The sequence below is a fragment of the Pteropus medius genome, unplaced genomic scaffold (assembly GCF_902729225.1).
Source record: "Pteropus medius unplaced genomic scaffold, Ma_sr-lr_union100, whole genome shotgun sequence".
Taxonomy (NCBI): domain Eukaryota; kingdom Metazoa; phylum Chordata; class Mammalia; order Chiroptera; family Pteropodidae; genus Pteropus; species Pteropus medius.
The window spans coordinates 6,827,477-6,844,903 of record NW_024351729.1 but is presented as its reverse complement, the minus strand read 5'-3'; the positions used below and the strand labels follow the sequence as shown (position 1 = coordinate 6,844,903).

The 17,427-nt window shown below is 37.4% G+C and overlaps 1 protein-coding gene across 4 annotated transcripts in view; it reads left to right on the top strand.

The window, feature by feature from the left end:
* The window catches only part of ANKRD44 (ankyrin repeat domain 44), a 277,127-nt gene that overhangs the window by 101,339 nt on the left and 158,361 nt on the right, over positions 1–17,427 (top strand). For all 4 annotated transcript variants that reach the window (XM_039844326.1, XM_039844324.1, XM_039844328.1 and 1 more), the window contains exon 2: positions 481–564. In XM_039844326.1, coding sequence (XP_039700260.1) covers positions 481–564 — 84 coding nt within the window. The remainder of the gene's footprint in view (positions 1–480; positions 565–17,427) is intronic.

The window sequence follows — 17,427 nt, the reverse complement described above, 5'->3', positions numbered from 1 at the left end:
AAGCGTTAGGGAATGATTTCAAGGGTTTTCCAAACAAAACCCTTGATCAGGAGGCCAGAAACATGGCCATTTGCATCCTCTAGGATGGAATTGTTTGAGAGCAGCAGGGAACATTGTCTAATGAGAGGTGGGGGAATGACAGGGTAGTGTATGCATACGACCACAGTTTTGGTAGTTTCCTTGATGGGGAATTTAAAGGCCTGTCAAGGACAGTTTTCAATGATGGGTGATTTTCATATTATATTCATAGCCCCAGGTTAGATGTGGCTATCTGTCATGGCTCCCAAATCATATAACAATTATTTCTTTATGCAGATATCTCCCCCACTAGACTTCTAGTGAGGGTGGGCCTGAGCCCTATTCATCTTTGTCTACCAATTGATAATTTGGGGGGAACAAATCTTGTAGCCATCTGTCCCAAAATGCAATCAAATGTATTTAATTATAGTTTTAATTCAGATTGTTCTCCTGTGTTTACAGCCACCACTGGTCCAGGCAATCTTCAGCGGTGATCCAGAGGAGATACGGATGCTCATCCACAAAACCGAAGATGTGAACGCTCTGGTAGGTGATGCTATGGTTTTGCCTGTTCAGACCCTCTCAACCTTCTCTGTACCGAGGACCTCTGTGGCATCTGGTGAAAGCTCAGGACTGCTTCTCAGAAATCTGTTTTTAAATCCCCAAAATAAAATATATAGGATTAGAAAGGAAATCATTGATATTGAAATACAGTTACCAAAACACTAAAAGTCAAATTTGTGATATAACAATATATGTGCTTCTTTATCAATATAGTTACATAGTAAGATACAGCAGAAGATCTAACAATTACCATAATTTAAAAATAGTGATGGGCATGATCAATATTCTGCCTTGTTTGAAAGCACTCTAATGCGGTATGTGCATGCCTGTGATTTCTGCTGGTGACCGAGTCACAGTTACTGCTGATACCCCTAAGATTTGCTGTCTACGTTCATAATGCAAGGAAATGTAAAATTTCCATGAGAAGTTAGTGAAAGTAAAGATGTAATATTTTTACGTTTAGAACCCATGCCCTATAGCAGGAGTTTGCAAACTATGGTCTGTCACCTGTTTTTGTACAGGCTGCCAACTAAGAATGATTTTTATTTTTTAAATGGATGAAAAATGAAGAGTAATATTTTGTGACACATGAAAATTATATGAAACTCAAATTTCAATGTCTATAAATAAAGTTTTTTTGGAACACAGCCATGTCTGTTTTTGCTTTGCAATTAAAAATTTGAGTAAATGTGACAGAGACTATATGTGGCCTGAAAAGCCAAAAATATTTACTGTCTGGCCCTTTAGAGGAAAAATTTGCTGACTTCTGCCCTGGAGTGCCGACAAACCTGGGATCATAGATGAACAAGGCATCCTGTGTACACCCTGGGGTCATATGTAATGTATGTGTGCACTTGTGGACATTTATATTTTTTCCATAAAAGGGTCAAGACGTTTCAACAAGTAATTAAAAGTGTCTACGATCCCCAAAAGATTAAGAACCATTATATTGGGAAGATCTCAGAACAAATCTTCAATGAAGAAAGAGTTAGTCAATAATTTACCCTTTTAATAGTTTCCTAGACCTAGGTTGAACAAGCAATTATATACAATACATGCTACTAATTCTCTTAATATGACTCAATTACCTAAATGCTCCAGTCCAACAGGGAGAAACGTTTTCTTTGAAATATCAGTGTTAAGTAGAAACAACAGAAAGAGTCAAACACATCTGCAGTGTAAAAAGAGCTTTGCCATGGGGAAATTATGTCTGAGGTTCTGTCTCTATCTGGTTGGCCGAATGCGTTATTTGGTACAGCATTGTTCTGTGGCAGTGCAAGTTGGTGTGGCTTTTTGAAAAAGCTTTTGGCAACCTCTCCTCTGAAAACAGGCCAGTGTTTTGTGGCATTTTTGCAAGGTAAGCGCAGATGAGGCCAGGGCTAGGCTACTTGAGAAGGAAGTTGGGCTTTTGTCCAAGGTCTGTGGGACGTGACTTGTATGTCTGAGAAGAGAAAAAGCAAGTAAGCTGTCTAGTGTTTTGACGTCACCAGAATTTGCCCAGCCTATTTTGTGGCTATGGCCCAAGCCCAGGGAAGCCAAAGGCAAAGTTACTGTCTTTTCCTGATGATCACAAGCAAACACAACTTTTGTTCATTCATACATACCAAGAAAGATTTTACTGGCCTCTAAGTGGCCTTTATTTCTCCTTAGGGAAGTGACAGTTGCTGGCTGATAAAGGTTAGGAGAGCTTAATTTTAGTTGTAATTTAACTCTGTTACTGAATTAGTTAGATAGGTTAACTACTGTAACACATAGATTCCTAAATGTATGACGGCTCAAATATAAGAGTAGTTCTCTTATAAACAGATTTGAGGGTGGCTCTTTTCTACATAGGATCCTAGGTATCAACATGTGGCTTCCAAGGTCACCTGAGGGGTTTGTCTCCAGTCCATCCAGCCATAAGGGAAGAAAGAGCATGAAAGCAAAGCATGGGAGAATTTTTATGGGTCACCTTGGAACTGGCATAGTCACTTTCTCTCACATCCCATTGATCAGAACTCATTCACATCTAACTAGAAGGGAGACTGAGAAATCAATGTAGCTGTGTCCCAAAAGAGTTGGAGAACATGAACTTTGGTGAATAGTTAGCAATCTTGGCCATACCAATTTGGGGTCTTACAGAATTCTAGTGACTTCAAGTGATACCACTTACTTTTTTCTGTGTAGTGTCTTATATTCAGGGGTTATTTATTGAGTTCAGAACCTGTGCTAGATACTGGGGATATGGCAGTGGGAAGACAGCTCTTTCCCTCATGGAGATTGCAACATGGCAGAGAAGTCAATGAATGATAAGTCATACTGCGATGCATTTTTGAAAGAGAAAAATCCAGGATGCTATATATGGCCCTAGATTAATCACAAGGGACTGATGAAGCGATGTGTAAACTGAGACCTAAGGGGTACTACTGTGACATTTGCTTTGTATTTGTGGGGTGCTGGATGTGTGACAGCAGAGAAGGGAGAGGAATAAATGAATGAATGAGTGATTGAATGAATGAATGAACAGAAGGAAGGCCTGAGTTCCTTAGGTTGATCATATGGCTTTTGGGGTCCACAGTCCCTTTCCTCCACTTATACCTCTTTCGACTCCCTCTTCATATTCCCACTTCCCACTCCTCAGGTGGGTATAAAGATCATGTGATCCCCACTCTGTCATCAGATATGTTAGAGACATTGAACTGTCCTCCTAACATCATGCTTTTCTTTTGCCAACTCTCCTCAGGGATCAGTCATGTTGACTCTTTTGCTTGGGGTGGATTAGGTAGTTAGGGGAAGTGAGAGATAACAAAGGGCACAGGGAGATGGAAGACAAATAAGGATTAGAAATCTCAGCCTGGAGATTCGTTTCAAGAGGGAAGAGAAGCTGCTAATCAGTACATTTAAACATCAATAAAGGGCAATAAATAATATGAGTCCCTTCTGTTAGTGGGAAGGCAATATTTCTTTTCTTCCATTCTTAGCCCTTGCTTTTCTCTCTTTACCCCTCTTTATTTACCCAATTTATTTGAGGGTGGGTTCTGATTTTTTGGCCTTTCTTTTTCTTCCCCACCTCTCTGTGTGTTTTGATGGGTGCATGTTATTTGGTATAAATACCCTTTGGTTAGCTGATCCTGATACAGAAAGCAATCTCATTCAGCTTTGCCTCTTTGTATTTTTCCAAACTTTATTTCCCGCTAATAGTATTCATGAACCCTATGCTTCAACCAAATCAAATTATTTAACCCATTGGTATTTATTCTTTTCTCACTTCTCCACTGTTCCAATCCCATCTGCCCTTCCAGACCTATTGCTTCCTCCACTAAGTTATCCTAATTCTTACTTCCTTTCTGCTGCCTTCTCTGCTACCTCTCCAACTCAGCCAAAGACATCTACCTCTTCTTTCAACTCCCATATCTCTTTATACCTCACTAATCACTTTAGTTGAGTTACTTATATCTGTGTTTTACTTTTGAAAGAATATTTGCTAGATGATGTGGTCATTATGTCATTTATTCTCATTTGCTCAATTGCCCAGTCCAGTCCTTGAAGCACATGTTGAGAGAATGACTACACTCCACTTTAGTACTTATATTGAGTCAATTTGTGATGGCCTGGTTTTCATTTCTGCCAGTGAGGACAAATTGTCGCATAGTGTCTGGCTTAGTTAGCGTCGCTCAGGTCTCAGTTGTAAGATTGAAAATTGGTAGATGGATTTGAGGAAGGATCAAGAAGGGTACTCTAAGTCTTTTTGTGGTTTCTCTGACTAGTGGCATGCCAGGGCCTGGAAATGTGGGAAGGCAGTTGTACACTTTGAGAAATTCACTTAAATTGACCCAGATGTGGCTGGTAACTAGAAAGATTTTAGAAGGCTTCATCAAACTAACCAAATTGTACTTGAGGTGGAGGATCTGAATTCAAAATGAATGCAGAGATTCTGAAAATCAAAATTTGAACTCAGTAAAGGCATTTTAGGGATTATGCTATGACAATATGACATCAACAGGCAGTGTTACTGTACCACACTGGAATAAGGACAGAGACAAATTGGTGCCTGTCAATGTGAGTGGTGAAGACAGGGGGGAACCATGCCATGTGAACAGTGGTTGAAGAAACTAGTGATATTTTAGACTTGAGATGGATAGGAGAACTGTCTCCAATAGTTCAAACACTGTCAAGTTAAAATGGAACTAAACTTATTATGACATGTGGTTGTGAGCTACAGAAAATAAGATTTCAGCTCAAAATATAAAAAATAACTTAATAGACAGAGCTGTCTAAAGAAGTAATGAGCTGACTTGACAAGTAATATGCTCTATGATATACTACTAGACTGGAGGTTCTAAAGGTGACTAATGGTAGCACATATGGCTTCACTCTCCTATCTTGTGTCCTTGGCCAACATTGCTAATGGATCATGATTTTTTTTTCTTTGAGTCTAAAGACCAAAATTTCTTCTCAGGACAACACTATTAAATTGGAGTTGGCTTATAAATTGAAACCTTTTCCCCATGCCTGGATGAGGTGATGTTTAAAGTCTGTAACAACTGTGAAAGATTCCAATTCCAAGATTTGTAAGTCCAATATGATAGGAAACCCATGATGTTTATTTCTTTTTTAAAATATCACTAACAGATAGGAATGCGTGCACGCACATGCGCACACACACACGCACGTGCACACACACACACCCATGCCCATTATCCTACCAAATAAAATGAACAATAATTTCTAAATATCATGTAATACCCAGTGTATATTAGATTTTATTTTGTTTCAGTAATCTCAAAAATGTCTTTTTACACTTGGGTTATCCTCAAGTTGATTATTCTAGTCCATCTATTTTATACAACAAAATGATTTTTTCAAGCTGTTAATGTTTTATAGAATAATAGGATTTGGCCCAAGTATATTGGTGCATTTTGCTTATTCTCTCTGATTCCAGGATGAGAAGAGAAGATAGGTGAATATACTAGACTAAATCTTGAGGTGAAAGCTAAGCTTATGTTGGCAAAGAACTTACAGTGAAGAAAGGAGACAAAACCATTAAAGCTGTAGCTCTGGACTGTGGGTATTAATTTTGGTGATGGTGGCCTGTGATTATCCAAATGTGAAAAAAGAAACTGTATCAACATTGTATGATAAGGGGACTTTTTTTTTTCAAAAAACAAGATAGATTATCCATAGGAAACTGATAATTTGTTCTTGTGTACCTGTGTGTTTGTATAGGGATGTTACATATGTTACATATATGATCACCACAATAAGTGTAGTTAACATTTATCCCCATGCATAGTTACAACATTTTTTCTTGTGATGAGAACTTTTAAGATCTACTCTCTTAGCAACTTTCAAATATGCAGCACAGTATTTAACTATAGTCGCTTACTGTACATTATATCCTCATGACTTATTTTATAACTAGAAATTTGCACGATTTAAAAAAAATAGAATATATTTTTTGAATCCACCCAGAGTGCAATAAGACTCTACCTAAAGAACTTTGAGTGATAAATTTAATATGTTCTATAAATTTTTCTCAGCTTCATTCTGTTATGTCAAATTCCTTAGAACATTAGAAATACAAACTATATACCACAGCCTTTTAAGCTTCTAGATTTTTGTGTATTTTCTCTCACCTGCATGTAGCTTACTGATGTTTTTATTTTTTAATAAAGAATTCGATAGGGGAATAAAGACCTGAGATGTTTTGTTAGCTTAGGGACCTGGACACCCTATAAATTAGAGTCAGTGGGTGTGATGACCCACTAAGCTCTTACCAAGTGTTGCTGCACAGGAATGTAGGCACCATGTGGCCCAGACTTTTTAAGTTTTAAAGAGAAAATATAGGAAATCTATAAATTGTTAAATGTTGGTTCCAAAAAGAATGGTCCAACATTATTCAGGCCAAAGAAAGCACATCTGTGGGCCAGATCTGGCATGTAGGCCACTGTTTTGCTAACCGTGGATGAGATCAGCAAATATTCAGTGGTTAAGATTTTTCTGGCCACCTGCATCTGGAAATCTAAAGTGTGATCCTGAAGCAAAGGGCCCATGCTCTTGCGGGCCCTTTCTCCAAGCATTATCAGCACTTCTGGCTCACTGGCCCTGGGGCAGATTGGCGTTCCCTTTGCTGCTCAGGGATTGGTGCTTTTTATCCTGAGAGTGGGTACCCGTCTCTTAGCATGTGCCTGGCAATACTGTCCCATGCCCTGCGTCTTGTTGGACCACTGCCCAGAATGTGAGCCTGTGATGTGGAAGCCATGACTTGTGTCCTATAGAGAATGATTCATGAATGTCAGACGGCATTGAGCAGGCTGCAGCTATGTGGCTTCACGGCCATTTAAAACGTGTGAAGGCAGGTCTGGTTAACATCATTCTTAATTATCCTCCGGGGATGCTAGCAGCTTGAGGCCCCATTTCTCCGGCACTGTCTTTCGAGTTTGGAGAAATCCTACAATGGTCTACAATTTGTACCCACCAGATAGTAGTGGTGATTGTTTTAGAGCCATGGAAATATTCCAAGTATAAAGCCATTAGTATTATTTTGTAATTGCTAGACATTTTTACAGCACAAAGAAAAAAATCTCTCAATTAAAGATGTACTTTGTAAAGAGCTTGAGAATGTAAATATCACTAGGATGAAGGATATGGTTCCTTTTTATATTAGATGCTAAATTTGGGGGGAAGGATGTAAGTGTGAATAAATGAGCTACATTATTCTCAGATGGAAAGAAGACTCAATTGTTTGAAATTAACATAGAAATTCAGTGCATTTGAATTGGGTGGTAGGACTTCGGTTGGGGAAACTTGACAAGATTATTCTAAACTAAATCTGGAGGAATTAACATGTGAGACTAGCTAGGAAACTCATGAAAATCAATGAGGAGAGAGTTTCCCAAAATATATTAAAACAGGCGGCATTGGTTGTATAGTGGTGAGTATAGCTGCCTTCCAAAATATATTAAAACAAATTACAAAGCTATAGCAATTAAAGCAGTGTGTTATTGGCACAGGAGTAGACGATCAAATTGGTGGAACAGATAAGAGAGTCAAGAATTAGGCTCAAGTCTAATTTGGTATAAAATTTGGTTTAAAAATTTTGGTATTAAAAAAAGCATTTGAAACCACTGGGATAAGATGGATTGTTTAATAAATGGTATTGAGATAAGTTCTGGTAAAATTAGAAAGCTGAACTCTTACTAAATTTCTTATATCAAGATAAATTCTAGAATTAGAAAATAAAAAGGTAAAAGTAGGGGAATACAACAATATTTTTGCCATTTTGGTTTGAGGAGGACTTTCTAAGCATAATAGTAAAGATAAAAATCTAATGGAAAAGATGGATACCTTGATTATATACAAACTATAAACTTTTGTATGTTAAACGACCATAACCAAGTTTCAAAGATAAGCTAAAGGTATGTGCAATATAGATGAAACAGGGAACTGTGTTTTCTTCTAGGAATTTTATGGTTTTAGGTTTTAACATTCAAATCTTTAATCCATTTTGAGTTAATTTTTGTGTATGATGTAAAATAATGTCCAGTTTCATTCTTTTGCATGGACTGTCTAGTTTTCCCAGAGCCATTTGTCAGACAGACTATCTATTCCCTGTTGTATATTCTTGACTCTTGTCATAAATTAATCGAGTGTATATGTGTGGGCTTATTTCCAAGCTCTCTATCTTATCCCATTGATCTATGTATCTGTTTTCATGGCAATACCATACTTCTTTTATTACTATAACTATGTAATATAATTTGAAATCAGGGAGTGTGATGCTTTCAGCTTTGTTCTTTCTCTAGATTGCTTTGGCTATTCAAGGTCAAAAAATAATTTTTTGTTGTTAGTCTCCACTAGGATAAAAATCAAGTAAAAGCTCCCAGAAAAGTTTTCCATGTTTTGTTTTTTTTTTGATTTTCTAATTTATTTTGCGATCAGAATACACTTGTAATCAGAAAAATTTTAAAGAGCTTTGTGGAAAAGAGATGACTCATTTTAAAAATGAAATGGGCAGAGACAACCAAATACCCAGACTATTTTTAAAAGACAAACTAAAAGGATATAAGTTATATTTTAGATCAATTAGCTGTGTTGGCCCTGATTTTTTACCAAGGTGATATTACTTTTGGTTTCAAATGTTAAATAGCTAAATAATTATGGCAACGGAGGACTTCCCAGTTATAGTTTTATAGATGTATTATTATTATAACTGACTTAAAAAGAAAAGAAATACGAAGAGCTTAAATGTGTATGTTATTCAATTAGGGTAGAAGCCTGGGGAGTGAGTGGGCTTTTCCCCTAGGAGGTTGCATAGCTGGTTATAGTCATGTCACTTGCCAACTTTCTGCTTAAAATGATGTTCCTGGCAATTACTCTAAGACAGTTATGGGTTTCTTGCCGTGTACTTTCTAAAGTCATCCAGAGTGTAACACAGGCCACCGTCTCTTTCTCCTTTAGTTCCTTTTTCTAAACTCCTTTCTGGCTTTCTCTCCCCCCACCTGCACATACTCAGTTTCTGATATAACTCCTTCACAACTAAACTTTGTATGTCCCTGCTTGATATATTTTGTTTGTTTGCACATAATCCATCAGCCACACCAAAATGCATCTGTAGTATAGGGAAAAGAGCACTGGGCTCAACTCAGAGGCAGAAGCCTTGGGTTCTGTGCATCTTTGAGCAAGCCAATTAATCTATTCTGGCCTCATTTCACTGTCTATAAAATGGGCACAGTAACAAGCTTTTTATACGGTTATGGTTAGGGAGATGAAATGATATATGTATATGTGTTAGAATTAGATTTGGCTGCATTAGACAGAAAATCAGTAACAGTACAATCTTGGCTTTTAGTAGAATAAGAAGTTTATTTTACTAAAATTCAGTAGTTTTGAGTAAAATAGAAGTTTGTATATATTCCATGTACGACAAATCCTGAGATGGGCTGTCTAGGGCTAGCACGATACTCCATGGTGGTAGGATCCAGGCCCTGTCTCCCTTTGTGCTGCCATCCTTGGCAGGTGGCTTCTCATTGCCCAAAATGACCACTTGAGTTCCAGCCATCACATCCAAATTCCAGTTAGCAGGAAGGAGGAAAGTGGAAGAAGGGTAATCCCCTTCTCTTTAAGGACACTTCCACTAAGAACAGAATGTTTATATATTGTTTAGAACCACATCAAATGGCCTAGTACTCAGCTAAAAATAAGTATTTATGATGAAGGAAAGAGAGGTGTTGGAGCAAACCAGCAGTCTCTGGCAAAGTATGTGAAAGACTTTAGTGACCTAGCAAATTCTCTGAGCACAAAAAAAATGTATGTCATATTACTGTGAGGCAAAAAAATGTATGTCATATTACTGTGAATGGATGAATATATACATTCATCCATTCACCAAATGTTTATTAAATTCTTGCTAGAGGTGTAGCACTGTAGCCGATGCCTCTTATACTTCCTCATATATTTTCTTAGTCAATTTATGTTATCCTCCCAAAAAGTCTGAGGGATTCATGTAGCTGTGAATCCCCCCACTTTGCCGAGCATGTGGGAACAGAACATCGCTAAGATATACTATGCCTTTCTTTGGGAGGAGAGAGGGAAAAGAGTGACACTGGAGTATGTAATAAATGGCAGCTCTTTAGCTCACCAGTATAGACACCGTGTGTTTTTCCCTCCAGCGCACAGAGGTCCTATCTGTGTTATCAGTGCTTGATTTATATCTTGTGTCCTCACTTGCTTGGTTTATATGCCTTTCCCCATATTTAAAACACATGTGCTGGGTTGGCTCTTCATCCTTTGCCCTCTCCCTTTCAAAGAGAGAACACTCAGTGTTTGAACAGACACGTATGTTATTGGGGAAGCAAAGACAGACAGACCGTCAGACAGACAGACAAGCAAGCATGCATAACCTAACAGGCAGCATCCTTCATTACTGGATGTTTTTCAAGGGGCCCCAATATGCAAGACCCCTAAGGAAACAGAATCTGCAGTCACAGGCTCAAGACATTCCATTTTGAAGAAATCTAAAGATATCTGACATCCTTCCTTCAAATCTTTCAGGAATTGATAGTAATGGGCTTTCTTTTTAAAATCTTCTTGCTTCAGTATGAAAATTCTCAAACATTCAGAAAACAACTGTGAGCCCGCCACTGATTGGAACAAATGTGAACACTGTCATATTTACTTAAAAAATAAAAATAAAATTTTGTAGATGTAGAGCTTTCCCCCTACATAAATACATAGTCCTTGTGTCATTTGTGTCTTTGCATAAATATCACCTTATCTGGGACACACTCCCTGATCTTCCTATATAAAATAGTCCCCCTCCATCAGCCTCTAACCTATTCTTGCTAGCATTTTTCACTGCCTGACATATACAGTGTATTTACTTGTTCGTGTTCTGTCTGTCTCCCTTCACTAGCATGTCAGCTCTGTGAGAGCTGGCCTATGGCTTTGTTCTCATTGACTCACCCTCATCTCCATGGGGGCTGAACAACTAGGAACCAATGAACAGAGCTGAAGAGACTCTTTTAGGCTTCCTGACCCATCACCTCCCTTCCTGACTCTCTCTCCCAAGAAGAACCGCTGTCTTTAAGTTTTATATATGATCCCCATCCTTGTCTTTAAATACTCTGATTTTTACTTACACCTTTAAATCTGTGCATGTGCATTGTGTACATATATTCCAAAACAATAGATGGTGTTGTATATCTTTAAAAACATTACATATGCAATCTGTTTATATCCTCTGTAACTTGCTTTTTCTCACTCAACGTTATGTGTTCAAGATTTATCTATGTGGATACATGAACATTTATTTCACATGTTTTATATTCCTACAACATTACTGCTAGGATTTTATCACAGTGGGTACATTCTTGGCCAGAGCCTTTTAATAATGGCTATATCATCCTCCTTTTGTCAGGGACTGAGTCGGACCTATGGTAACAATTGTACCAATCCTAGAAATGGGTTATAAAAGTGGTATCTTAGGTACTTTTTATGTTATATATATTTTACTAGAATTTAAACATTTAAAAACTTATCAAACTGTATACTTGGAAAAAAGTAAGTTAGAAGGGGAACCAAGTAAGGATGTTCAATAAGGACTATACTCTTTGTAAAAGTAAAATCATGATAAACGGTATTTTTAGAGAGAGAATTTTACTCAGCACCCCTGAAAACACTTATTTATAAAATTCTCTTTTTATAGCAATTGTGATTTTATTCTTGATAGTTTAGAAAACAGAATTCTCTCAAAGAAGACATAACAGATGGCCAATGGGTCCATGAGAAGGTGCTCAACATCACTAATCCTCAGGGAAATGCAAGTCAAAACCACAGTGAAGGAAACACAGGTTCTAAACTCATGGACCTTGGTCTTAGAGAGGAATTTATTCATTTAGCCTCAAAGGCAAGGGAAGTAAAAGCAAAAATACACAAATGGGAGTATATTAAATTAATAAGCTTCTGCGCAACAAAGGAAACCATCAACAAAACAAAAAGGCAACCAACCAAATGGGAGAATATATTTGCAAACAACACCCCTGATAAGGAGCTGATATCCAAAATATATAAAGAACGCACATAACTCAACAACAAAAAAATTAACAATCCACTTAACAAATGGGCAGAGGACCTGAACAGACACTTCTCTCAAAAAGACATACAGACGGCCAACAGATATCTGAAAAGATCCTCAACTTCACTAGCTATTAGGGAAATGCAAATCATAACCTCAATAAGATATCACCTCACATCTGTTGTTAGAATGACAATCATCAACAAGACAAGTAATAAGTGTTGGAGAGATTGTGGGGGGAAAAATAGAACCTTCATAGACTGCTGGTGGGGATATAAATTAGAACATAGCCTCTATGGAAAACAGTATGGAAGTTCCTCAAAAAATGAAGAATAGAATTACCATTTGACCCAGCAATCCCTCTACTGGGTATTTACCCAAAAATTTGAAAACATTTATCTGTAAAGATATATGCACCCTTATGTTCGTTACAGCATTATTCACAATAGCCAAGACGTGGAAAAAACTGAAGTGTCCTTCAATAGATGATTGGATAAAGAAGATGTGGTACATATATACAGTGGAATATTAGCCATAAGAAAAGATGAAATACTGCTATTTGTGACAACACGGGTGGATCTTGAAATTATCATGCTAAGCGAAATAAATCAGACAGAAAAAGTTGAGAACCATATGATTTCGCTCATATAAAACCGAATATAAAACTGAAAGCAACAAATGAACAAGACAAACAAACAAAAACTCATAGACACGGACAATAGTTTAGGTTACCAGAGGGATAGGGGGTATGGGGGTATAGAGAAGGGTAGAGGGGGTCAAATACATGGTGATGGAAGGAGATTTGACTTTGGGTGGTGAACGCATAATATAATATACAGATGATGTATTATAGAATTGTATACTCGAAACCTATATAATTTTATTAACCAATGTCACTCCAATAAATTTAGTAAAAAAAATTAAAAAAAATGAAGATGGTAAATAAGAGATATCTCTTTTTTTCCTTCATTAGTGCATCAAAATTACAAAATAAAAAGTCATGAGAAAAAAACTACAATGGGATATCACTTCGCAACTGTTAGCATAGCTATTATCAGAAAGACAGGAGATAATAAGCATAGGTGAATATGCGGAGAAAAGGGAACATGTGTGTTCTGTTTGTAGTGATCTAAATTGGTTCAGCCACTATGGAAAACAGTGTGGACGTTTCTCAAAAAATTAAAAATAGAACTAACATATGATCCAGCAATTCCACTTCTGGGTATTTATCGAAAGAAACCCAAAACACTTACTCAAAAAGACATATGCACCCCCATGTTTATAGTAACATTATTCACAGTAGTCAAGGTGTGGAAACAAACTAGGTGTCTATGGATGGATTAATGGATATGGAAACACACACACACACACACTGAAATATTCTTCAGCCTTAAAAAAGAAGGAAATCCTGTCATTTATGACAACGTGGATGAATCTGGAGAATAGTATGCTAACCGAAATAAACTAGACAAAAAAAAGACAAGTTCCACATTGTTATCACATATATGTAGAATCATTAGGGAAAAAAAAAGGTAAATATGGGAGGTAATAAATATGTTAATTAACTCCACAGGGAATCTTTACAATATGTATGTATATCAAATCATCATATTGTATACGTTGTATCTTATATTTTTACCTGTCAATTATATCTCAAAATTGGGGGATGGGGAGACAATAGAATTCCCTCAGAGATAAATCATATATTTCAATATATAGTTGTCTCATATTATAAAACCTTTAAAGGCTTTTGTCTTAAGGAAAACAAACTAAATAACAAATATGTTGAGCTGCCCTAAAGTAATATTCAGAATTCTTGGCTTTCAACACTATTCTAAATGCCAGAGAAGTCTGATTTTGCTACAACATGACAGTTTGACTTCAGACATTGGTACAGAATAATTGCAGTACCTGGGTTTTATTTAGGACACATTTAAATATCTTCTTTCTGAGCTTCCTATTAAAAGAATAGTTGTTAGAGGACAAAATTTTCTTTATAAAGCATTTTGTAGATTTTATAGATATAATTGTAAGTACAATTGAAAAAGTTAAGGAAGATTTTACCACCCGTAATTTGAATAATGACTCAATAGTCACTGGCTAAATGTGAAACTGTTGCTCATATAAATCCATTGGGGCTGTACAACAAAAGTCTTGTTTCTAGAGATGTAGTCAGACTTTAGTTAGCTGTTTGGCAATTTCAAAACAGGTCATGTTACTCATTTCCTAAATTTGATTGTTATATATCCTCAAACCCTATTAAACTTGAATATTTAAAGACCATATTTAAAACACATGTGGCAGTTAAATTAATACTGTAACCATTGCTGTTTCACTTCTTCTCTTCAATTGGCAGACATTTATTGAGCTATGTTTCCAGCACTGTGCCAGGGGCTGGGACAATAAGTTGAATAGGACAGGGTTCCTGTCTTCCTGGATCATATGATCAGGTAGTTAAGACAGGTATTTAATCAAATTATCAAAGATAATGGTCAGTGCTACAATATAAATAGAAATGTCTGTCACTACATGCTCCCTTTGTGGCCAGGACTCTTAGAGCAATAGATTAGTACCCTCGGCAACAGTGACAGGAAGTGCATGGGTAGGTGTGGGATTGGAGATGCTGGGAGAGGCTTTAAGCCCACCCACCATCTTTATCAACCTCTTTCTCCAAGCTTCTAACAACTATCACTATTACTGATGGTAATGATAACAATAGTAATTTTTTATTTGGGCAATTGATGTTTTCTTAATCTCATATAAAGTATGACTAAAAAGATCCTTAGAAAGTTTTAATTTTATTGAATTTTTTAAAAAATAGACTTTTATTACTTTTTTAGAGCAGTTTTATGTTCACAGCAAAATTGAGAGGAACGTACAGAAATTTCCCATGTGCTCCCAGCCCCCACACAGGCATAGCTTCGCCATTATCAACATACCTCTACAGAGAGGTACATTCACTATAGTCCATGAACCTGCAGTGACACATCATTTTCACCCAAAGTCATAGTTTACATTAAGACTTACTCTTGATGTTGTTTATTCACTGGGTTTTGACAAATATATAATGACATGTATCCACCATTATAGTATCAAGCAGAATAATTTCACTGCCCTAAAAATCCTCTGTGCTCAGCCTATTCATCCCTCCCTCTCCTGTTTTATTGAATTTTACATATAACCTAAGAACAGTTTGCCTGAAATGCAAAAGCAGTGCTGGCTAGACTGCCACGCCAAAGCCATCTCAAATACTTTTTGGAATTAACCGCTGACTGTGTTAGCTCCTTTGGCCATCCACACCTCTAATTGAGAGCTGCTATGTTTAGCACAAATGCCCTAGGTTTATGTCAGGGTTTGTGGCATTAAATTCTGCAGTTTTAAAATCAATGAATGTGGTGGATGTGCTCAGGACCAACTTGTTGGTCACCGTCCTTCCTCCCCCATCACACTTGACCACCTTCATCTTTACACAGAGATTGGAAGTCCCTGAATAGAACCGCCTCTGTAAGCCTCAGGATTGGGGGTCGTCTGTGCTCCAGATGTCTGGTTACAGTACAAACAGACCTATTTGCTTTTAGAGAAGCAAGTGTTTTCTGTGTTCAACTGAGCTTGTAAAATTTCATTAAGAAGCTAATCATTAGCCCTGATTAAGTAAACACTGGATGTTTGGCATGAATATTTTAACTTCCTGTTTCCAAGCTGGCTCAGCCTTCAAGGTTACTGATTGTTGGCTGAGACCCATAATTTTTCAGTTACCTGTGCAGTTTTCCACTCCATTATCAGAGATTCTCCTCCCCTCCCCCTGTTCAACTGGGAAAGAAAACCAAGGCTCTCCCAGAGCTGCAGACATGAAGCTGGTTCTCTGATGCTCATTAGGGGACATTTTTTTCTCTCACTTTAAATAGTGAATCTCATTGCTGCTTATTCCAGTACAGGAGAAGAGACTAACCTCTGCTTCTCTTTCTAATTCAACAAGAGATTGCCACCATTTTCTATCCTTCCATATTTGCCTTTGTAGACATTTCCAGGTTTAACAAAGATCAAATTTCCTTTTACTGATATTAAAATGACATATATGCAGTTATGCTTAATATTAAGCATTTATTTTCAAATCTAGGAAAGAGCAAAAGAGATAAAGATGCACGAAGCTTCAAGCAGTTGCTGCCAGTGACTCAGACTTTAATATCACGGTAGGCACCATGAATTGGAATGGTGTTAGAAAGATTTTCTCAGGAGAAGAATACATCATGACAATGTTTTCTAAAGTGTGTTTCTCAGAGTCCTGAATAAATCTGACAAATATTTGGAAGGGGATAAAAGGTTTTGTGGCTACATAAAATTAGGAAGCACTTCTATTGCAAATTTCCTTGTGTTTTAGTGAATTATAATGCATATTGCTATGTTAAAGGCTTTAAGATCCTGCCATTTGGAAATCTGTTTAACTTTCTTGAATACAATGTTTTCCAGAGCCATTTGGCTTTGAATGCCTACCTTTAAAAAACAACAACAACAACAACAACAACCTAATTTAACCTAATACCAAGTACTGTCCCTCAGAACCAGGGGTATTAACTTAACTTTGAGACATACTGTTGTAGAATGAGGGTCTCTGGAATAATCTATGGCAGTGGTTATTGAACTTGAGTGTGTATCAGAATCCTGGAGATGTCAAAATAAAAGTTGCTGGGCCGCACCCTAGAGGTCTAGTGTGGGGCCTGAGAACCTGTATTTCTAGTACATTCCCAGATGATGCTGCAGCTGCTGATTAGGGAACCACACTTTGAGAACTACTAGGTCAAGGTCAAACTGGAAGGAAAACAAAAGTTCTGAGGGGGGAAGGGTTGGCACTACAGGTGCAGTGCTGTACAGTGTGCAAGTTAATGTATTTATTCAGCTATATGCCATTCATTGTTGAATGAATGTATTCATTCAACCTGCTGTATGCCAGGCACTGTGCTAGGTGCTGGAGATGCATTAGTGGTGCACACAGGCCTACTGGCCTGGATTTTGCCTTCAGGAACTTACAGTGTAGTGGAAAGACAGGCAGTAAGCAAGTAAAGGGAATGTCAATAGGTCCACATAAATAGAGAAGACTGCTCTGAAGGAAGCCTATAGTGTGCTATGAGACTGAAAAAAGGTGGTCAGGAAAGATCCCTCTGAGAAAGCAGTGACATTTAAGCTGAGACTGGCCATGAGAAACTGGGGCCATAAAAAGATGAGGTTAATATTTCAGTCTGGATAAATACATGAGCAAAGGTCCTGATGGGTCAGGGGAGAGAGTGGCAAGTTCT